This window comes from Onychomys torridus, chromosome 15 (genome assembly GCF_903995425.1).
Source record: "Onychomys torridus chromosome 15, mOncTor1.1, whole genome shotgun sequence".
Lineage (NCBI taxonomy): Eukaryota > Metazoa > Chordata > Mammalia > Rodentia > Cricetidae > Onychomys > Onychomys torridus.
In genome coordinates this window covers 30517705-30540779 of record NC_050457.1, presented here as the reverse complement: position 1 = coordinate 30540779, position 23075 = coordinate 30517705, and the positions used below count along the sequence as shown (strand labels likewise).

The window sequence follows — 23075 nt, the reverse complement described above, 5'->3', positions numbered from 1 at the left end:
TCTTGCTGTTGGAAAAGTAAATGGAAGGCAATCTCTTTATTATTTGTGTGTGTGTGCATGCACGCTTGCATAATGGTTGTTGGATTCCCTGGAGTTGGGATTACAGTTTTGAGCCACCTGGTGTGGGTGCTGCAAGTGCTCTTAACTGCTGAGCCTTCTATACCGTTAATTATGATTAATAAAGGAGTATCTAAATCCATGCTGTCTGTGGAACTGTCAAAATTAATAGCTTAAATAAAAATAATATATATGGTGTCATGGAAGTAGCAACTTTGTGTGTGTGTGTGTTTAAAAAAAGATAATCTCCCACCTTTTAAGAGTTACAGCTGAGAGATCATATGTTTAAGGTTCAAATATCCTGTTTCAATTGGTATATCAATTGCTAGTACTTAATACTCTTAAGTATTTGATTATTGGTTGATTGCTTTAGAGACATGATTTTGTGTAGCCCAGGCAGAACATGAATTCATTGTTTAGTTGAGGATGGCCTTGAACACTTGATTTCTAGCGTCTACCTCTGAAGTGCTGAGATTATAGGTTTGTACTGTTGTGTCCAGCTAAAATTTGAATTTTTTTATTTTTATTATTTTTTTTGCCGGAGCTGAGGATTGAACCCAGGGCCTTGCACTTGCTAGGCAAGCACTCTACCACTGAGCTAAATCCCTAACCCCAAATTTGAATTTTTTATAAGACTTCTGCAAATTTTTATGTGGTGCATGTATGTGTATATATATATATATATATATATATATATATATATATATATAGTGATTGACAGCAATTTTATACATAATACTTTAATGCTACTTTTATCTTTAATACAATATTAGCATTACAATCTTTGTAATGTGCAGTTTTTGTTTTTGGTATTTAAAGTGTTGTGAATTATCTTAAAGTAAGTTATAGATGTGCTAAGGGTTTCAGCTACAGGTGGTGGTGATGGTGCATGATTTTAATCCTAGCACTTGGGAGGCAGGGCAGGTGCATCTGAGTTTGAGGCCAGCCTGGTCTACAGAGGGAGTTGAAGGATAGCCAGGGCTACACAGAAGCCCTGTCTCAAAAACAAACAGACAAACACAAAAAGAGAGTTTCATTTAAGAAATACATGTGAAAATTCCTTATGTTCAGCATTTTGTTAGGTAACACATAGATATATACAATAGTTTCTATACTTGACTAATAATCAAATGGAATGAAGACATGAAATAAGCAATAAATATATGGTGGATATATATATATATATATATATATATATATATATATATATATATATATACACACACACACACACACATATATGTGTGTGTGTGTGTGTGTGTGTGTGTGTGTGTGTGTAGATGTGAATCTTAGTCTGATTCTGTGAGTTTGTCCTAAGGAAAATAAGTGGCAAGTGTCTAGTGACATATAGTGATGTTCCTGGCTGTTTATAATACCGATATAAAATGTAACCTCAGACCACAATAAATTAAAACAGAATATTATGGAGTGGTTTAAATTAATGATTAGCCCTACAGTTACTGACTGGTAAGGTCCACAGTCCATTAAAAGGGAAGGGAAACAAGTTTAAAGCATTATGTATCATATTCTGCCTATTGATGGCAAGATTACAGTTGTCAGAGAAAGTAAGCATAGTAGATTTGGGCAGACAACATGTGGAAGAAGACGTTTAGATTACTATTCCTCAGTCTTTGGGGATTCACATTCTTTCCCTCTGTACAAAGATGATTTCTTTAATTTGCACCATATATGGTTTAAAGTGATTTTCACATCCATCATCTTTTTGCTAGTATAGTATAACTTTTTTTTTTTTTTTTTTTTTTTAATACCACAGGGTCAGTTTGGAATCGTAGCAAGTTTACTTCCTAATCATTAGACTGTTTGATGGCATAAAATTTTAGTCACCTGTGTCACTGACTGTTTATCAGGGAGACTTTTGTTCTTATCAAATACCCTAAGTTTCTGGACTTGATTTTATGAAACTAAGGGACAAAAGTTCTTTTGTGAAAACTCCTTGTAAGAATTGTCAGATCATACATACATGGATGTGAGTGCATGTGTAGGCAAATTATTAAGTTGTAGTTGACCGTGTTTAAGAATACTTGTAGTTGGAGATCTTCTCTCCAGTTGCCATCAAAGCCCCCGCGGTCCCATAACCCATGTATAAAATAATCATACAGATACTTATATTATTTAAACTGTTTGGCCATTAGTTCAGTCCTACCATTGTCTAGCTCTTACTCTTATATTTAGCCCATTTCTATTAATCTATACTTTGCCACGTGGCTTGTGGCTTACCAGTACCTTAACATCTTGTCATGGCCGCGCTGGCAGTCTATCCTCAGCCTTCCTGTTCCCAGCCTTCTCCTCTTCCTTGTCCCGCCTACCTTATCCTTCCTGCCTGGCTACTGGTCAATCAGTACTTTATTTATTTTAACCAATTAGAGCAACACATTTGACATACAGAACATCCCACAGCAAATGCTGTCTTTCATTACTTTTAAAATAATGTTTTATTCCCACTTAGGCCGAATACACCAAGCAATGGTAACATCTTTAAATGAAGATAATGAAAGTGTAACTGTTGAGTGGATAGAAAATGGAGATACAAAAGGCAAAGAGGTATGGTTTCTGGGTTAAACATCAAAATTATATAATTTTATATGATTAGATATTCTGTATCATTCCTTTAAGCACTTTCAAATAGGGGCTGGAGAGATGATTCAGTGGTGAAAATGAATGGCTGCCCTCCAGAGCACTCTGGTTCAATTCCAGCCCCCAACATGGTTGTTCACAGCCATCTGTAATAGTCCCAGAGTTTCCAACACTTTTCTGGTATCCAGGGACACCAGACATGCACATGGTACACAGATATTCATGCCGATAAAACCCCTTTACATATAGACAAAAACCTCACTTTCCAGGGAGTTTTAAAAGTTAACCCAAAGAAGGAGAGTCTCTCCATATATTAGCTCAGTGCACAAGATTTGAAAATTGCTATATATAAGTAACATTTATGTAGTTTTGATGGTCACTTTTTACCAACATTTCTTAAAATCAAGTGGAAAATATATGTGGATTATTGTTCTAAGCAATGTAGTTTGCAAAGTGGTGTCATACTTTAGGTTGAAGTCATTTAAGAGTCATTTGCTCAATAACTTCCATATTTTTGTTTAAACAGATTGACTTGGAAAGCATCTTTTCGCTTAACCCTGACCTTGTACCTGATGAAGAGATTGAACCCAGTCCAGAAATACCTCCACCTTCATCATCCTCAAAAGTGAACAAAATTGTAAAGGTAAGTGATAAATTTAGGGAGGATGTGTGTGTGTGTGCACTCACACATGCTCAAGCTGACTTGAGACTGGTAGAATCTGAAGAGTATGTATGTGTTAAGTATTAACTGGTTTACTTTTAAAAATTCTTTCTAGCATCTGTATCCGTGCATATAGACATGCGTCTTCCTGAGGCAGGGTTGTTGAGTTCACAATTCGTGACAGTCTGTAGATCATATTATCATCCCTGGCCTAACTAGGATTTTTCTGGGGACTGATAGCTTCTCGGAGAGAGGAGTTAAAACTGTTTTCCTGTCAGTGTTGCTGACTGACAGAATGCCTGTTTGTAAAGAATAATAAAATTTCTAGTAACCTTAGACAGAGATGAGAAGTGGTAGGGTAGTGTAACTAGCCATGTTGGTGAGGGAATGCTTCAGGGCATTCATTACTGCATCCTCCCTGTAACTATAGCTCTGCAAAAGTGAAAAGCCCATTAATTTTATCTTTTTAAAGGTAGCTCTTCTGTTCTCGTGAAACTCTTTACTATTGACAAATTCCATAACTGTACAACTCCTTGAAAACCAGATGGTCCTGATTGTCCTGCTATGTTGTTGAACCTGTACCCCTTAGTGTTTGATTCCATGACATCTATTGGTTTTTCTACCTTGTGCAGATACTATACTGTGTTGATATACAGATCCATATTTTTCAAGGAAAACATACATAAACGTGCACATGTGTTATAGAGACCATCCTCAAAATATTTTGCTTTTAAACTACATATATGAACATAAATCATTTTCAGTTCATATAACTTAAGCATTGTAAGAGTCACTGCTTAAAGGTCCTTTATATGCACAGACCATTTCCATATACATCTTCAAGGACTAGTAGATTGCCATAGTTTTATCTACCCCTCCCATTCCCATGTTGAAATCAGGCCCAGTTTTTCTCCTTTGCCTTGGCATCCTACTACCAAGCTCCATACATCTCAGCCTTGATGTGTTGTTAACTATTACCTTCCATTTTTTAAAATACTGATCTCTGGGCCCCACTTTCGAAGATAGAACCACTGTCCAAATAGTACCTAATCTGATTGGAATGTACAGCCAGTATTGAGTATAACTAAATTATTTGCTGAGGGTTTGTTTTTAAATAATTCATTCTTAGTAGCTATATAAATAGGAACAGAAGTTGGTTGCCTTAATCTGTGCAGTAGCCAAGCCTTTGAAACCTGTAATGAAAACTTTTTAGGATAACTGGCCATGTTTCATACTACTTTGATATGTCAGTTTAATAAAGGAGTCAGTACTGTATTACCTCCTTAGATCAAAAGATGTAATTTACTAATTCCTTAATCCAAGATCAAAAGTGCTCCAAAATCCAAGGTTTTAACATTTTTATTAATTAATTAATTTTTCTTGGTTTGTGTGTGAGTGTAGGTGTGTGCATGCTGTGCCTTCAGCAGGAGATCAGAGGACAGCTTTCAAGAGTTGGTTCTTGCCCCCCACCTTGTTGAACTGGGGTCTCCTGTTTCTGCTGTGCTATGTACTCCAGACTCCTGTCTTGCTGCAGGAGTGTTGGGATTATAGGAGCACACAACCATATCTGGCTATTTTTGTGGGGAGTATAGGATTGACTCAGGTTAGACTTGTGAAGCAAATGACTTTACCCTCTGAGCCATCTTGCCATCCCCCAAATGCAAATTTGTTTGAGAGCAAACATCAGACCGCAGGAGAGAAATTGCACATGAAACCTTATGGGATGAATTTCAGTTAGAATGAAGCAACACCAAAATTATCTTCACAGAGGTTTGAGGTCCTTGGGTAAGAGCACTTGAACCAAAGTCATGAAGATTCAAGTCTGCCTAACTAGCATACATGTAACTAAAAAAAAAAAAAAAAAAAAAAAAAGCAGGTGTGACCAGTGCCCTACACAACTGTAACCACAGCTCTGTTGTAGGTAGAGACTGAAGGATGGTTGGGGCTTTGCTGGCTGCCAGCCCATTTCCAGTTTCAGTGAGTAACCCTCCTGTCTCAAGGGAATAAGGAGGAACATGACAGCAGATACCAGATGTCCTCTACTGGCTTTTACACACACACACACACACACACACACACACACACACACACACACACACACTACAGAGTCTTAATGTATATATGAAAGTGAATTTGCACTTAAAATTGAGCCCTGTTCCCAAAACATCTGATTTAACACAGGAGTGCACATATACAAACATTCCAAGACATGAAAAAATATGAAACATTTCTGGACTTAGGCTTTTCAGATAATAGATACTTAACTTGTGCACAATTTTGGCAAGATAGTGTTATAATGTAGTTACTTAGCCTCGTTTTCCTTCTGATCTCATCTGAAATAGCAATACTAGTAAAAAGCCTTCGGAGATCTGCTCTGTAGTAGATCAGTGATGAAAACCTGAGCATCAAAGGACCTTCCAGTCTGCTTTGATGTTTGGTCTCCATAGTTGGGAGAAGCAAACTACAGAACTTTCTCCTTTCCTCCACCCCCTCCTTTCTCTGTCTCCCTGCCCTCTGTGTTGTGTATGTGTTGGTTTGTTCATTTCTGAGTAATGATGAAAAAATTATACTACTGAACTTTGAAAATGTGAAGTTTTCTACACTTGACCTGAGCTCAGAATTAAGAGAATAATGCCTTCCTAGAGTTTTGTGTAAAACTGAAATGAATAAGATCCTTAAAGCAATATCTTTCTCATTTCTGAGTTTATGGGAGATTTGGAAATATGCCTCCTACAGGGACTTGACTATTGATAAATTAGTAATTTTTTGATTATTTATAGTTTTTCTCCATTTGGTTTTATTTTACTAAAATTGTTTGTTTGCTTTCATTTAATTAAAAGAAGCTGAGGGAGTGATAGATGTGAGGAGTGGAGGAAAAAAATACAATGAATATTATTTTCTTTTGTAGAACCGACGGACTGTGGCATCTATTAAGAATGACCCTCCCCCAAGAGATAATAGAGGTGAAGTAAAACGTTATCCCTTAATCTTGCCTACTGACATTTAGCATGGCCTTGATGAGGTATATCAAAAGTAAATATTACCCTTGGTGTTATTTGTTTAAACCGTGGCTAATTTTAATATTAGTATTCCCGACTTCCTAGTATCCCAATAGCATTAATAATTTCTCTTTAGTTTAAAAAATATGAGCTAGTGATGGTGAGGCATGCCTGTAACTTGAGCACTTGGGAGGCAGGAAGATCCCTGCAAGTGGAAGCCAGTCTAGTCTATGTAGGGTTTTCTAGGCCAACAGGCTACAAAGCAAGACTCAATAAAATAAAGCAAAAAAAAAAAAAAAAAAAATTCAAAAATGTATGTGGTGAACGGAAGCTCAACAAAGCATGTAGTTTTTATTCATCTCACTCGATTTTCAAAATTTGAGGACATTACAGAAAGGAGAAACAAGGAAGGAGTCAGATGGCTGATGATGTCACAAGGATGAATTCATTATCACTTTTTTAAAAGTAATTTATTTTTGTTTTGTGCACATTAATTTTTTTGCCTGCATGTATGTCTGTGAAGGTGTCGGATTCCCTGAAATAGGAATTACAGGCAGTTGTGAGCTGCCATGTGAGTGCTGGGAATTGAGCTCAGGTCCTCTGGAAGAGCAGCCAGTGCTCTTAACCTCTGAACTGTCTCTCCAACCCCATTATCACTGGTTTGGTTAATTTTCTGACTAAGAGGCTTCCAGAAACTTTTAACGGTTAACTTTGGAGTTGACAAAAGGACATTTGAATGGGTATGAATTATAGTAGGCTTCAAGTTTCATACATTTTGAGCCAGGACACTGGACAAAACTAGTTTCTCTTTTGCTGCTCAGCATTCAGAACTGCTGTACAGTTGTCTGTCTCTGTGTAAGTGGGTGTACAATGGACCAGAGAGGAGATGGGAAGTAGAGAGTAGAAAGACCTCTCATCACCACCCTGCAGGCTCTGAGAACTTAGATTGCCTGGGGAATTTTCTGAGCCTTTGTGCATGCTTGAGCTCCTGATCTTGTAGACTCTCTCCAGTGCTGGCTTTACACATGTACCACCACACCCAGCTCTCTGTGTTTTTAAGTTCCTTTTTGCATTTTTATGACATCTACAGTAGGGAAATACTCTATTGAAGATTTGCATGTTGGGGAGCAAAGAATGGAATCTGAACCGTAAGGAAGGTTGGAAGGACTTTTCCATTTGTTTTCTATGTATCTGAATCATGTCTGTTTTTATTTATATATATAAAATAAATGAGAATGCCTTTATATTCACATATAATCTGGGAAATGTCTTTGCATTCTGGAATTGTAAGACATGGGTTTCATGTGCATCTTTTATAAATGATTATTAAAAGTCAATTTCGCTATGTTTTTTAGGTGACTAGTTTTGTAGCTAAAATCACACTGGTGGAAGTTAAATCTGTACATTTTTATTTGTGTTTTAAGACTCAATTTCCCCATTATTTGTAACTTGCTGTAAAGTCCATACAGGCCTCAGACTCAGACCTGCCTGCCTGTCTCTTTCCTGACGCAGCTATTCCTGAACTGTCTTTTAGTTGTGTCAGGTTACTGAGTGGAATTGATCACTTTTAGTAGTTTATACACCATTTATAGGAAAGTTTGGCAGTTTGCTAAATGTAAATTATTTATAGATTTTTTTGTTTTGTTTTCAAGATGGGGGTTTCTCTGTGAAACAGCCTTGCTGTCCTGAAACTAACTCTGTAGACCAGGCTGGCCTCAAACTCACAGAGATTCACCTGCCTTTGCCTCCTGAGTGCTGGGATTAAAGGCATGTGCCACCACTGCTGGGCATTTATTGACTTTTTTGAGTAGGGTCTCATTGTTACCCAGGCTTGCCTCAAACATATATTGATCATCCTGCCTCAGCCTACCAAGTATTGAGATTATAGGTAAGAGCCATTGTGCCTGGCATGAGTCCAATATTTATGTATAACATTTGACATTGGTATGTCTGTCTCTTTTACCATGGTTAGCTTTTAATACTGTTCTGAATTAAACTTGTTTTGTAGTGGTTGGTTCAGCACGCGCACGGCCTAGTCAGCTTCCGGAACAGTCGGCTTCTGCACAACAGAATGGTAGTGTTTCAGATATATCTCCAGTTCAAGCTGCAAAAAAGGAATTTGGACCTCCTTGTATGTAAATAACGTATCAAGGATTCAGTCATTTTAGGCATACATGTAGTCTCTCTTGGTCATCATTACAAGTTCCTAAGTAGTAAGCAATCTAAGACAAACTTGACTAGAGGTTTCATTTTGCCAACAAACTTTAATTTGTATTTAGTACTTTAGGCTGTTCATTGGGTGTGTGTGTATATATATATTGGAAAATAACATTTTGTGTGAAGTTACAACAATGGTTCAATTGCTTTGAATTTAAAATTCTGGCTAGATTTTTTTTAATGTTCTAGAAGAAAGTTAACACCTCTGGATCCTTTCAATTCAAAGACCTGTGATTCTAAACCAAGAGATGACATGTATCAGTGTGTCCGAGTCATTTCCCTTGACTCATCTGTATAATGTCCTGTTCCTAACTGTTGGTAAAGCAGCTCATAAGTCAAGTTCACCTAGGTATAATCGGCATGCCTCATTACTGTGCCCTTGTGTATGTGTGCGCTGAATTAGTCATACAGTTCCTGTATGTTCAGTGTCATTCTGTAAAAAAGGAAACAGTGCTCTTGCAGCTCATCCTTTCCCTTTTAGCTCGTAGGAAATCGAATTGTGTTAAGGAAGTAGAAAAATTGCAAGAAAAACGAGAAAAAAGGAGATTGCAACAGCAAGAACTTAGAGAAAAGAGAGCCCAGGTTTGTAACATAAACTCAATTTTTTTTCTGAGAAAAGGGTAGACTATATCAGTGAAAATAGTTGATTTTAAAGTAAGTTGAAGGAATTTTCAGCTACATAACAAGTTTGAAGCCAGTTTGGACTACTTGAGAACCCAACTCCAGGGAAAAAGAAAGAGGATACACAGACCACAGTTACTGAGGCCTGGCAGCCACGCCACCTGGTGTTCTCCGTGGGTACTGCATAATGCTCACATGTCTCAGGAGTTCTAGAGGCTTGCTTCACTTTCTGCTTCCTAGCTGACAAGCTGGGGATCTTTTCTAAAGATGAGTAGAAGAGACATTTCAGTGACAGTTTTAAAATCTCTTCAGTGTAGTCTGAATATGAATGAAAAAGTCTGACTTGAGTATTAGTGATTTATCATTTATTGTAGGGAGGTTATTGACTATTGCTAGTCATAATTTAAATCAAACCTTGTCAGTATAGAATTTGAAATAAATTGCTCGAGTCAGAATTCAATACCTTGAATTTTTTTTAAATTTTTTAAATATCTTGGTTTTGAGCTGTAGTGGTATACTTCTCAGCACCTGGGAGGTAGAGGCAGGAGGACAAGAGTTCAGGGTCAGCTTGGACCACATGAAAACCTGACTCTAAAAAACAAGCAAACAAATGATCTTTTATCTTTATTTGTGTTGCTTTTTTTTTTTTTTTTTTAAATCTTGGTTAGAGTTAGAAAGAGAGGGGAAATGAATGTAGATGAATTTGTACTTATTCTCAAGGCTATATTTTTATTTAAAAACCAGGCATGTATCTGTAACTAAACAGCATGCTTACCCCTGCAGACCAAACTTTTCAAATAATTCTGTAATGTTTAGAGACTAGAACCGGCACAGACAGAAAAAAAAATAACTAGCAATTCTTTGGGAAGAGCAGCGGTGATGGACAGGTGGATAAAGAAGGGCCATTACGGCTGTGACTGCAGGAACAGCTTCCTGTGCAAAGCTGATGATATTTAGTATTGAAACATTAGATGAAGTCATTCTGGGAGCTGGCATGTGGAACGCATTTCCTGTTCCAACCTTCCCAGAGTCCCTTGCCAGTATTTGGAATGCTGTTGACTTGCTATATTTCTGACATAAGTAAATGTATTACAGGAGATTTTTTTTTTTTTTTTTAAGTAGTTAAAGGGTAGTTTCAATGAGGAAACTTAGGAGTGTACAGGACATGGAGATTAGCAGAATTGTGTTATTTATGTGAAAGTGATCCTGAACATACTAACCTGAACTTGGAAATCACATCATAGTTTTAATTTTAGTTTGGGTTTGGTTAATAAATGACAGTATCTGAACTGCAATTTTCAAACCATATGCAACACCTATAGTGTAATTATAAATATAATAAGTGCCAAATCTTGTTCTCTAATAGGATGTTGATGCTACAAATCCAAATTATGAAATTATGTGTATGATCAGAGACTTCAGAGGAAGCTTGGATTATAGACCCCTAACAACAGCTGATCCTGTAAGAGCCTTTGTGAATTATTACTCTGAAGATGTGATACTATAAAAACATTCTTATTGACTAATTGCATATTGTATATACCTGTATGGCTTTGTCTTCCTTAGGAGGTTCAGTTCCTATATTGTTAGGAAAATCACAGCTCATGTCCTTTTTGTTCATCTTCATAGTGTTTGTATTAGAGGTCCTGCTCGCATAGCTGCTCTTTGCAGGTGAAGCTTCCCTGTCTTCAGAATGGCCACACACTGGTAGTGAGGAGCATAAGGAGACCTTTACAAAGGCTTTGCTCTCAGTTCCAAGCTTGTTTTAACTTTGGCTTGGCTATATATCCCACCACCATTGTAATTTATTGTTAACTGATTTGTTATTTTCAAATACATATTACTCTGGCTTTAGCAGTAGTAATGGTTCTTAAGGCTGCAATAGACCAGAATTCTAGAGCTGAAAAGTATTCTGTAATTTCATTACCTGCTGCAGAAATGAAAGTACTTTTCCAAGGAAAAAATAGTACATCTGACCTAACGTATATAGAATGCTTGGCTACCAAAAGTATTTGTGTTAGGCAGTGTGTTACAGGTCCTAATAGATTTGTTATTCATGAGCTTATATTCCCATATATTTTAGGCCTTTCTACACTGCCACTACACCTACTGCATCTGAAATCATGTTTTAATTAAATCAGGCAAATGATCAAACTCTAAAATAGGTCTGATGATAGGAAATGATTTATTCTAAGAAAGCATGAATTGAATATAAGTTTTATCTTTAAAATTGCACATAAGATTTGTCATTAATTGGGCTGTAGAGATGGCTCAGTGGTTAAGAACCATCTGCTCTTCGGGGAAACCCAATTTGGGTTCTCAAGGTTTCCAATAACACACTGTCAGGCCTATCAACCTGTACCTCCAGCTCTGGGGGAATCCAGCACTTCCATGCACCTAACTATACACATTAAATTAAAAATAAGAACTTTTTTTTTTTATTAAAGAATTGTCATTCATAAAATTGTTATTTTATTCAGTAATGTGAGAATCCTGGTTATTTGCCTGTTAGTGATCTTTGCCAACCACTTTATCTACAACCAACATGAAAAGATGCCAATTTGTAGAATAGAAATTTTTACTTTTATTGTATACAACACATATGGAAATGAATGGAAGGTACCTTCTTAATAAGAACCTAATGCTAAGATAGTAGTACTTTCTAAAAACTTTGTTTATTTATTTATGGCTTATCAAAAACAAAAGTTTCCATAGTGCTCAGACTTTTTATTAGTAATTGTTTCTGACAACCATTAAAATGCATTCAGTGAAGCCAGGCATGATGGCACATGACTTTAATCCCAACATTCAGGAGGCAGAGAGGCAGGTGGATCTCTGTGAGTTCAAGGCCAGTCTGGTCTTTGTAAAGTGAGTTCCAGGACAGCCAGAAACCCTGTCCAGAAAAAAAAAAAGTGCAATAATTTGTTTTTTAAAGCTTAACTACTATATTTGTTAAATTTTAAGAACCATAGTTTACTTTCTATTGTTTTACATAGCATTTATAATCAGTGAAATAATGTGGTTTTTATTCCTAGATTGATGAACATAGGATATGTGTTTGTGTAAGGAAACGACCACTCAATAAAAAAGGTATGATGCTTAATGAGCTTTGTAGAGAGTTGAATTTAGAAATCAGGCATGGTAACATAATTCCTGTAATCCCAACATTTGGGAGCCTGAGGAAGATGATGGACTATCTCAAAAAAAGAATTATTGAGATGGTTTAGGAAAGGTGCCTGCTGCCACTTCTTACATGGTGGAGGGAGAGAACTAACTCTTAAACTTTTCCTCTGACTTCCACATTTATGCAGTGAACACACACAATATTAAAATAATTTTTTAAGACTTTAAATCTTTTAAAAATTTTTTTCATTAGATCAAATGCTGTGAAAATTACCGAACATTGATTTTTCATTTATTCTTTTAGAAACTCAAATGAAAGATCTCGATGTAATCACAATCCCTAGTAAAGATGTTGTGATGGTACATGAACCCAAACAAAAAGTAGACTTAACAAGGTACTTAGAAAATCAAACATTTCGTTTTGATTATGCCTTTGATGACTCAGCTCCTAATGAAATGGTTTACAGGTAAGTGAATTTGTTTTAAATTAAAATTCTCTTCTTAGACTTTTATAAGATCCTTGACAACTTAATGTTGTTCATAGTACAGCTCTCCAGGGGTGGAATGTGCTTTCTCCTTATGCAGGGTAACTGAAGAAAATGTAGTAAACTCTTAGGAGTTTTAACATATAATCTCTTCAATACTTCAAACAGTTAGGTGGGTTTTGATTTATTTATTTATTTTTTTAACCTGGTCATGGTGGCACTCAGGAGGCAGAGTCGGGAGAATCTCTTGAGTTGGAGGCCGGCCTGATTTGATTTACATAGTGAGCTCCAAGACTACATAGAGAGACCCTGTCTCAAAATATATATATTTTTATGCTAATTGATAGTTAATTTAAACATATCATAGACACACATACAGATAAGTTTCTGAGAGGGGTTGGAGAGATGGTTCAGCAGTGAGAACACCTTCCAGAAGAAGGTTAATTTTCCAGCATCCAGCATCCATATGGTGGCTCACAGCCATCTGTCTCAGGTTACCTGACATGTACCTATCTTCTCCACAGACACTGCACTCAGGTCGTGCACAGACATTTCTGTAGGCAAAACACCCATATACATAAAATAAGAAAAATATTCTGGGAAATACTACCATAAGTAATGGGATGTGGTGCATAGAAAACATGGATTTTTCTGTTTTAATCCCTGTACTAATAAATTTGAAATGCCTGTTACGCATTAATTACTAGTTAGTCTTGGTCTTTCCTTAGCATGTGTTTACAAATAAAAGTTAAAAGTTCTGTAAATCTCTGTACATTCGCTTAATTTTTTTATCATCTTTTAAGTTTGGTGGTTGTTTTAGTGCATGTAATTCTTAGTTTACATCAACTTACAGAAGTGAGACTTACACATATTAAATAAATAAGCATCCAAAATTTTTATGTCATGTAGATTTTTGATATTACTTTGTACACATACTTCTAATAATTATAAGATTTTTGCAGCATTGTCATTGGGTTCCATGTAGCTACACCTTTGCATTTATTTGCATACTGTGTTTTATTTCCTAATTTCACTTCATAAAAATCCCCAGAAAACAGAAAATTAGAGCTAATAAGAATCTTAAGAATTGAACATTGGAATATTAAATAGGTATATTATGAGGTATGTTTAAATGGGAATTGTAATCACAACTGGTAATTTGTTTTAGCTTTCTTCAAACACTTCTCTTTCCTTCCCATTTCATAAAGTATAAATTTAGTTTTTATAACAGTTTTTGAGTACTGACTCAGGTATAATCTGATAGATTTAACAAACATTTTGAGCTTCATTCAATATTTACACTTTTTTTTTTCCCCCTGAGACAGGGTTTCTCTGTGTAACAGCTCTGGTTCTCATGGAACTCATTCTATAGAGCAGACTGGCCTTGAACTCGCCTAGCGTATTTATACTTCTTGAAACCTCACCAATACACAACTCTTAGTATGCTCTCCTACCTGTATGGACTAGGACACACATTGACCTGGTTGTTCTTCAGATTTATTCCCAGTTCCATTGGACAGGACTGTTCCCTGCCCTCGTTATTCTGTGCCTTCAGTTTGCATTGAGAAATCTAGCGATGGTGTATGAGGTCTTCTAGTTGTTGATTTTTAGCATGCTGTTTAGTGTTCTACTCAGTAAAGACATATTTCTTATCCTTTCCTACTTTTTAATTTTAATTGTACCAATGAATTTTATTAATGTATTTGAAAAAACAAACCAACCTAATCTTTTGCCATTTTTAAAAGACTTATCAACTCAAAGCTCAGTGTCCTATAATGAATTTATATTCTTTTCCCCACATATAAGTCAGTTGTCCATGTTCAACATTTGAAGCAAATTGGAAAGGTGACAAAGCTTGATATAGTTACAAGCTTATGAAGTAACGAAATGAAAAAGAGGATTGTTACTTTGAGCTTTTGACTGTTCTTATCCTATGCAACAGTGGACCATTTTCAAGCTGATTGTGTTATGTGACAAGAAGTGTGTTGTGTGCAAAGACCCAGCTCAGTGGTAGGACAAAGAACAAGCTCCACTGTGCTCCCCAAATCCAACCTGGGATCCAGAAAAGTTCAGGGTCACGGTTTGTTAGTCTGATGCTAATGTGATCCAGTACTGCTTTCTAGATCCTAGCAAAACCATGACATCTGAGAAACTGCTCACCAAACTGAAGAGATATACCAAAAGCTGCAGTGTCTACAGCTGGCAGAGGTCATTGGGAAGGGCCCCGATTTCTCATTACACCTGACACATGTTTCACAGGAACACTGAGCACTTGAACAGATTGAGCTAAAAAGTTTCGCCTCACCCACCACTCTTGCCAACCAGCTACCACCTTTTCAAGCATCTTGACAAATTATTGGAAGGAAAACATTTCCACAGCCATTGGAATGCAGAAGTTTGTATAATCCCAAAGCACAGGTTTTAACACTGTAGGGATAGACATGGCCCCAAAATGTGTTGATTGTAATGGTTCCTATTTTTCTTCATAAAATATGTTTGGATTTAAAATTCATGGTACAAAGCAACAGTTCTTTATTCACCAACCTGATATTTCAATTTTTGAAACTAAACATGTTTAAACTCCTGTACTTTGTTAATGAAATACATTTTATATTACTTGTATTGTTTTGGTACTTGTTTAACTCAGATATTTGTGACACACTTTTTCATTTTCCTTTTAAGATTTACTGCTAGACCACTAGTGGAAACAATATTTGAAAGGGGAATGGCTACGTGCTTTGCTTATGGGCAGACTGGAAGTGGAAAAACTCACGTAAGTAATTGATAAAGTTGTATCCTGCTGTGGTGCTACAGTCTCCCTCTTAAGCTTAGTTATAAGGCCTAAATTCTTCTGGGCTTGTGCAGGTAGAGGCCAGAGTACAAACTCAGCTGTCATTCTTCTGATACCATCCACTTTGGGTTTTTGAGACAGTTTCTTATTGGCCTGGAACTACCACGTAAGCTAGTGTTGCTGTCCAGGAAACCCTAGGCATCTGCTTGTCTCCACCTTCCCAACTCTGGGTTATAATCATGTACTACTATGCTTGGATTATTTTACCTGGGTTCCTGGAGATAGAACTCAGGTCCTCATATTTATGTAGCAAGCACTTTATGGACTGAGTTACCACCCCAAACCCAAGACCTAAATTATTAAAATTTATTCCTGAATAATCTGTATTCTTTATTTTCTTCCCAAATGTAGACTATGGGTGGTGACTTTTCAGGAAAGAACCAGGATTGTTCTAAGGGAATTTATGCATTAGCAGGTAAGTGTCCTTTGTGTGCCTAGTTTATGATATTCTTGAATATTACTCAGGTGTGTTTGAATAAGACTTTTTATTGTCCAGCTATACACACGGTATATTAGATCAACTGTATGTTATCAGATTAGCTGAAAAGAAATGTGAGGTCATGGTCACTCACGGTAGCACGCACCTATAATCCTAGTACTTAGGAGGTGGAGACAAGATCATTGGGTTCACAATCATCATCAGCTATATAGCAAATTTAAGGCCATATAGCAAACCTTGGCTATATGAGATTCTGTCTCAAAAAAGGAAAAGTAATAAAAGAAGTATAAGATTAAGCTTTTGGTGGCCCCCCCAAAAAAAAAAAAAAATCTTGATATATATTGGGTCACTGTAATGTGGCAAACTATTAGATCACTATAAATTATGCTGTGGCTAATTGTTACTGGATCATCCTTCTACCCCACCCCCAGGGTTTGAGATTAGGGCTCATGTATTCTGAGCTGACCACAGTCTTGCTGTATAGCTGAAAATAGCCTTGAATCTCTGGTCTTCCTGACTCTTAACACCTAAATGCTGGGATTTTATGGTGTTCCATGCCTGGTTCATGTGGTGCTGCAAACTGAACTCTGGGCTTTATGCATGCTAGGCAAACACTACCAGTAGAGCTACATGGTGAATCCCTTTCAAGGATAAATAGTAGCATTCTTTCATGGAGTGTGAAAGAGAATAGCTTCTTTTACAACTTGATTTCTCAAATTAATGTTTTAATTTTATTTTTATTGATATTAACCTTATATTAACTGATTCTTCTAAAAATAGGAAAGATTTGTTGCATTTTAACAAACTTCATATGTGAAATTTTTGACAGCTCGAGATGTCTTTTTAATGCTGAAGAAGCCAAACTATAAGAAACTAGAACTTCAAGTATATGCAACATTTTTTGAAATTTATAGTGGAAAGGTATGTGAGAAGTTTTGTTTTTCTTTAGTGTATGGGGGTGGTATGTGAGTGCATGTATATGGGTACATGTGTGTAGGTGGGTGTCTGCACTTACAAATGTGTATGTGTAGATGCCAGCAGTCAGCCTCATGTGTTGTTTTTCAGAAGCTATCCTTTTTTTTTTTTTTCAGACAGGGCGTTTCACTGTGGCTGGCAGCTGGTCGATTAGCATAGACTAGCTGACTAGCGGCCATCATGCCTCAGGGCCTCCACTGTATTATATACAGTAACTTTTTAAGTATACAATTCAGTAGTCTTTAGTATTTTTGCTTTGTTTTATGACCTCCACTATCACCTATCACAAGATTTATATGTTTATAAATATAATATTTGATGTGTTGAGACTTTTAAATGTCTTTTCAAGCTCTCAATGTTGAGCATTGTTCTGAAAATAATTTTTGAAGCTAGTTTTCTAATTTGCATATGATTTTCTGTAGGTGTTTGACTTATTAAATAGGAAAACAAAATTGAGAGTATTAGAAGATGGAAAACAGCAGGTGCAAGTGGTAGGATTACAGGAACGGGAGGTCAAATGTGTGGAAGATGTACTGAAACTCATTGACATTGGCAACAGCTGCAGGTGAGTCCTAAAGCGGGGGGAGGGGAGTGAGGCAGGAGCATACCAGCGAAGGGAAGGGTTTAAGGGAAAATACTGTGGCTAGCATATACATAAAAGGTTTTGATGTGTCACTGTCCTTAATAACATTCCAGAACGTCCGGTCAAACATCTGCAAATGCACATTCATCTCGGAGTCATGCAGTGTTTCAGATCATTCTGAGAAGGAAGGGAAAACTCCATGGCAAATTCTCTCTCATTGATTTGGCTGGAAATGAAAGAGGAGCTGACACATCAAGTGCAGATAGGCAAACCAGGCTGGAAGGTGCTGAAATTAATAAAAGCCTTTTAGCACTCAAGGTAAGGAAAGTATTCAATTGCAAAAGGTCTTTTACTTTTGACTTTAATTTTGCTTAGTTGTACAAAACTAGTAAAAGAAAAGATTTATACATTTGGTTATATTTGAAGTTACAGATTTTATTGTATGTAGAGTTTTTCCATGCACACATTTTCCCTTGTTTTTATGAAATGAATTGACAGACCAGTTCTGAAGCTGCTTAATTAGATTCTAAAGGACCATAACCATCCAGGCTTTCTTCAGGGGACCAAGCAACTGTGGAATTGAGCTAAGAAATGTTGGGGTTTTGTTTGTTTTTTCTCGTCTGTGACTCGAGAAAGGATCCATAGAGGAGGTGTTCAGTCTTCTCCCTGGGTTTGATGGAGAGTTCTTTCCCCCTGCTGTTAACACTTAGCCTCTTAAAGCACTACAGTGACCTTAAAGGGACAAGAGAGGGCAGATGATGCCTTAAAAAAACAGAATAGCATTCAGAAAAAAAAATGTTGAGCCAAAATAATTTACTTTAAAGTATTATTATATTTCCCCCCTTAATTGGAAAATCAGGAATTAGAAGGATTACAAAAAGCAGCTGTAGCTTTTGGGATTCCATTTTAAAATCTCAACTTCTTACAGCTTTCTGGTTCCCTAACACTGGCCATGTTTTCAGGTTTTTGTTGTTGTTTTAGAATAATTAAGATTTGTTTTTGTTGTTACTCATTTCCTTAAATTAATATTTATGAAACCATCGTTAAGTTGTATAATAGTTAGAATTTTCAGAGCTCATTAGTCCTTAGAAGTTAGCACGTAAGAAACCTCTTTAAAATGTTGCTTAAAATGACTCTCATAAAGCCTAATTAGTAAGAAACATTTTCTTAATTTTTAGGAGTGCATCAGAGCCTTAGGTAGAAATAAACCCCATACTCCTTTCCGAGCAAGTAAACTCACTCAGGTGTTGAGAGATTCATTCATAGGTGAAAATTCTCGTACTTGCATGGTAAGTTGGGTTTTTTGTTTGTTTGTTTTTGCTTTTATCCTTAAGGAATAAAATAAATTATCTATGAAAATTTTAGATGTTTGCTAATTATAATTTATTACCCTTCTAGTGTGAGAGATTATGGTATTTAAGATGTGGTCGCTACCAATTGGTTGGAAAATTTATAGTGCAGCTATAATGCTTTTTAATGTCTGAATACTTCATAGAAACTTGGATTGTTTTAATTTGTTGTTATTGTAGCAGATGTTAACTTATTCCCAAGTTCTTTCAAATATCTCTTCATGCACTTCACTGTGTTACTTAGAATTTGTTGTGTTTATGGCAAGTTAGGTGATCAACCAGAGATTTGTGCAACTGTGCATACACTTTGAGTTTCTCGCTCAGTCTTCCTCTCTTTCTGAAAGGGCGGTTTACCTTTTCCAGCTGCTAGGTTCTCCAGTTTCTCAGCCTGGAACTGCAGTTCCTAGAGACTTCAGTGGTCCTGTGGCACATTAGTAGGACATTATCTCTGGCAGAATACTATTCCATTACTAACAGTAAAAATAGGTGGAGGTCTGTGTTCCCTTTTCTAAATGTTTGCCTTCATTTTCTGATGGATTTTTAATGACTTTCTGGTACCTTCAGAAAAATCTTTGAAAATTTTAACCGGATTTTATAATGATTACATGTACTAGGTAGATAGATCTTAGAGGTCAGACACCAGTATGGACATTTTAAAGTAGATTATAAGATTAGACCCTACTGAGCTATCTGTCAAGGTCACTGTCTTGAGCATTTATGATTTTATCTTTGCTTCCCCCCCTTTATAGATTGCCACAATCTCTCCAGGAATGGCATCCTGTGAAAATACTCTTAATACGTTAAGATATGCAAATAGGTATGAAAGTTATTCCTCCATTTTAAAGTTTGAACTCTAATATATTAGAGCAGTAGTGTCATTTGTTGTACGCTGGGGAAACATGTCTGTAGTTGTAGCATGTGGTGATACTAAGGCACAAGGACTACAAGTTCTAAGCTATTCTGACCTCCAACATGAGATCTGATATCACAGCAAAGAGAAAACCTAATAGGGCAAATTTATCACATCTATTCCTTAAATTTTATGTTCTTTAAGGGGACATTATTTAGAATTGTTTTGTTAAATTAAAAAAATGAACAGAAATATGTTGTATAATTAGGTGAGACTGACACCTTTATTTAAAATTGACCTTTTGATCCTAGAACATGATTATATTTTTCCATTTCATCATTATGATTCATAATATTTTACTATGTTTCAAGAATGGAAATCCTCATATTATTAAGGCTAAACTGGAAATTAGGGCGTTAATTTCTTAAATTGTTATGCTCTATGCTGGAATTATCCTGATGATGTTCAATTAAATACATACACACATGTATATATTAGTTCTTTCTGGTACTATGTACGGATTATATGTTATTCACATAAGTAATGTTTACAACTTCAACACCAACTGGGTTGTTACATAGAGACAAAATGCACTGAGAACTAAGAGTTTATATTTTATAGTCATGAATAAGTTTCAGATGTCTTTGGAACTCTGAGTTAGGATGAAATGTTTGCTTTGTAGATCCCTACATGTGCATATGCGCGCGCACACACACACACACACACACACACACACACACACTTACTTCTTGTTTTGAATGTCTACATATTTAAAAAATATATCTGTATTTGAGAATCTCATACATGTGTACAGTATTTTGATGCAACTCACTCACATACACATTTCCCCCTAACTCACCTGGATCTACTCTCTCCCCTTGAAGTTTTAAATGTTTTATCATGTTACACTTAAATGATTTTAATTTACAGATTATTGTTTATAACTTACTTATAGTGTGGAGATTGTCTTAATTTTCTTCAAAAACATTACTTCTTGTTCCAATCAAAATGGAGACGTTATTTTTCATCTTTTTAAAAAGAAGAACTTCATCTGTGTAGAAAAGTACCTAAAAACAAGCCAGGCTATCGATATGGCTAAGTGGGTAAAAGGACTTGACTTGCCACACAAGCTTGATGACCAGAGTTTAACCCCCATATCCCATGGGGAGAACCAAGCCCATTCTGCAGAGTTGTCCTCTGACCTCCACATGCACTGGGGAATGTGTACACAATACACACAGTGATAATAGAATTGTTAAAAATTGAAATCCAAAAGAACAAGTGAGCTTTTAGATCTTGTAATGTTTCCGTCATTTAGAAATCTCTTCAGTGGAACAGAAGAGGCTGGAAGCAGCCTCCCTAGAAGGTCGGACGTGTTCCTTCTGTTGGTAGGTTACAAATGTCAGGCCTGTTACTCTCTACCTTGAAGTAACTGAATACTTTAAAATAATGTTCTTATTTTCCTTTTTAACTTTTTTCAAACCTATACCTGTATCTTTGTGCATCATTAGGTAATTGCATTTTGATCATTCTTTTAATCTTTTGTATCATGCTTATGTTTCACCTGAAGAGATTTTTAAATGATAGTAAACATTGCTGGGAAACACTAGCCAATTAGCCTAGGGGTGTATGTAGCTCAATGTCCTTGTTTGCCAAGCATGACAAGGCCCTGGGTTCTCTTCTGGGGGGGGGGGGCACCCACAAAAAAACCCCGCAAAATATGATAGCTACTTAAAAATAAAGTATAGCTTTAAATAGGTTTAACTTTTAAAGTTTGAAGTATGAACTCCTAGCTACAGACAATATTGTCTTTTAATTATTTTTTTTTTAGGATGTGAAAGTTTTTTAAAAATCATTTTAAGGTGCCTTGTTTTTCCCAGAGTTGTTCATGGAAGGGTAGGGAATAACTTTCTGTGGGAGAGTCTTATTACAGAATCAAATAAAATTTTTTTTTAATTATATCTAATAGGATTAAAGCAAACCCCTCCATGTCTTAAAACTTTAGGCAATAAAGATTCCTGCTAATATGAAACTGGTATATAGATTGAGATAATAAGTTTTTCAGATTTTGACTATTTAGACAGTTTGAGGTAATGGTGATAGTATACTAACCCACACTGGCCTCCCAGCTCATTATCTATGTGAGGGGTGGCCTTAAATTCCTGGTCTTCTTGTCTCTACCTTCCAGTTGCTAAATAGAGGTGTACATCACCATGCTTGGCTAAACATGTAGGGTTTTTATTACATATTGTTGTACTAGAGATTGAACTAGGGCCTTCACCATTCTAGACAAGTGCTCTCTAATTGAGCTACATCCCCAGCCTGCAAATTGTTTACTTCTTAAAGAAGTGTTTGCTTTGTAGGACTCAAAATATCAGTGGAAGAGTGTTAGTTCTTAGGACATAGTAGGCATAATCCCTGCTTCACTACTTGATGGTTGCCAATCCTTAATGTGCTCTGCTTTCCTTATCTTTAGAATGGTGAAATCAGTGTCATATCTGCCCTAAAGGACAGTTTAAGAACTGAGAGAAGTAACCTTTGTGAAATGTTCAGCATAGCCCTTGGAAGTTATTTCCAAACTGTATTTTAATCAAAACTATGTGTTTTAGGAGTGTTTTATGAAAGTTGAGGGATAGTTTGTAACAATGTATTTTGATGTTAAATGGCAAGTCCAATTGAATCAATTAATAAAACAGATATTCTATTAGGTGTGTGGCATTGGCCTATAATCCTAGCATGTCAGGTGAATGCAGGAGGATCAGGAGTTTAAGGTCACCAGTAACTAACTTCACAGCAAGTTCCCAGATGTCCTGGGCTAGGTTAGATCTTATCTCAAGAAAGAAAGAAAGAAAATGGGAAAAAAAATATGGAGCGGAGATGTGAAGGAAGGAGTAGGTTGTTCAAGAGGAAAAGCTCTATTAGATGCTTGTGAAACAATTTTCTGAAGCAGAGGATATGCTGTTGGTAAAGGAAGAGTTTAGAGGGATTGAAACAGAAGAGTTCCTGAAATGGTTCTTAACTGTAATTTTAGGAAGATTATTCTGTACATGGTATATGTACTTGCACAAGAGGATATGTAATAGAAAAAAATTTTGTGGTTGACACTAATAGTGTTACTCAATGAGGAGATTTTGAAACATATGAGAAACAGGCATATGAATAGCAAAGTTAATTTTTATATTCAGAATTTAGATTTTCAGTGGTATAGTAAATAAACTTTCCAAAATGATGATCTTGAAGAATAAAAGGGCTGGGCTGGAGAGATGGCTC

At 36.2% G+C, this 23075-nt stretch overlaps 1 protein-coding gene and 3 non-coding genes across 7 annotated transcripts in view; 3 read left to right on the top strand and 1 right to left on the bottom strand.

Annotated features, from left to right (window-relative positions):
- Nucleotides 1-23075, top strand: part of Kif2a (kinesin family member 2A) — a 58129-nt gene that overhangs the window by 23649 nt on the left and 11405 nt on the right. For 2 of the 4 annotated variants that reach the window (XM_036207088.1, XM_036207090.1), the window contains exons 2-16: nucleotides 2525-2619; nucleotides 3179-3295; nucleotides 6222-6276; nucleotides 8321-8386; nucleotides 9011-9111; nucleotides 10517-10612; nucleotides 12186-12240; nucleotides 12578-12740; nucleotides 15441-15531; nucleotides 15961-16024; nucleotides 16878-16969; nucleotides 17446-17588; nucleotides 17720-17924; nucleotides 18785-18895; nucleotides 19705-19772. In XM_036207088.1, coding sequence (XP_036062981.1) covers nucleotides 2525-2619; nucleotides 3179-3295; nucleotides 6222-6276; nucleotides 8321-8386; nucleotides 9011-9111; nucleotides 10517-10612; nucleotides 12186-12240; nucleotides 12578-12740; nucleotides 15441-15531; nucleotides 15961-16024; nucleotides 16878-16969; nucleotides 17446-17588; nucleotides 17720-17924; nucleotides 18785-18895; nucleotides 19705-19772 — 1522 coding nt within the window. Of the gene's footprint in view, nucleotides 1-2524; nucleotides 2620-3178; nucleotides 3296-6221; nucleotides 6277-8320; nucleotides 8444-9010; nucleotides 9112-10516; nucleotides 10613-12185; nucleotides 12241-12577; nucleotides 12741-15440; nucleotides 15532-15960; nucleotides 16025-16877; nucleotides 16970-17445; nucleotides 17589-17719; nucleotides 17925-18784; nucleotides 18896-19704; nucleotides 19773-23075 lie in introns of all 4 variants that reach the window. The other 2 variants (XM_036207091.1, XM_036207089.1) reach the window with 1 other exon arrangement.
- LOC118596623 lies at nucleotides 5696-5768 on the top strand. Its single transcript, XR_004946728.1, has one exon. It is a non-coding gene; the product is annotated as a small nucleolar RNA U2-19 (small nucleolar RNA).
- LOC118596622 lies at nucleotides 5861-5930 on the top strand. Its single transcript, XR_004946727.1, has one exon. It is a non-coding gene; the product is annotated as a small nucleolar RNA U2-30 (small nucleolar RNA).
- Nucleotides 18225-18351, bottom strand: LOC118596624. The gene has a single exon (XR_004946729.1). It is a non-coding gene; the product is annotated as a small nucleolar RNA SNORA26 (small nucleolar RNA).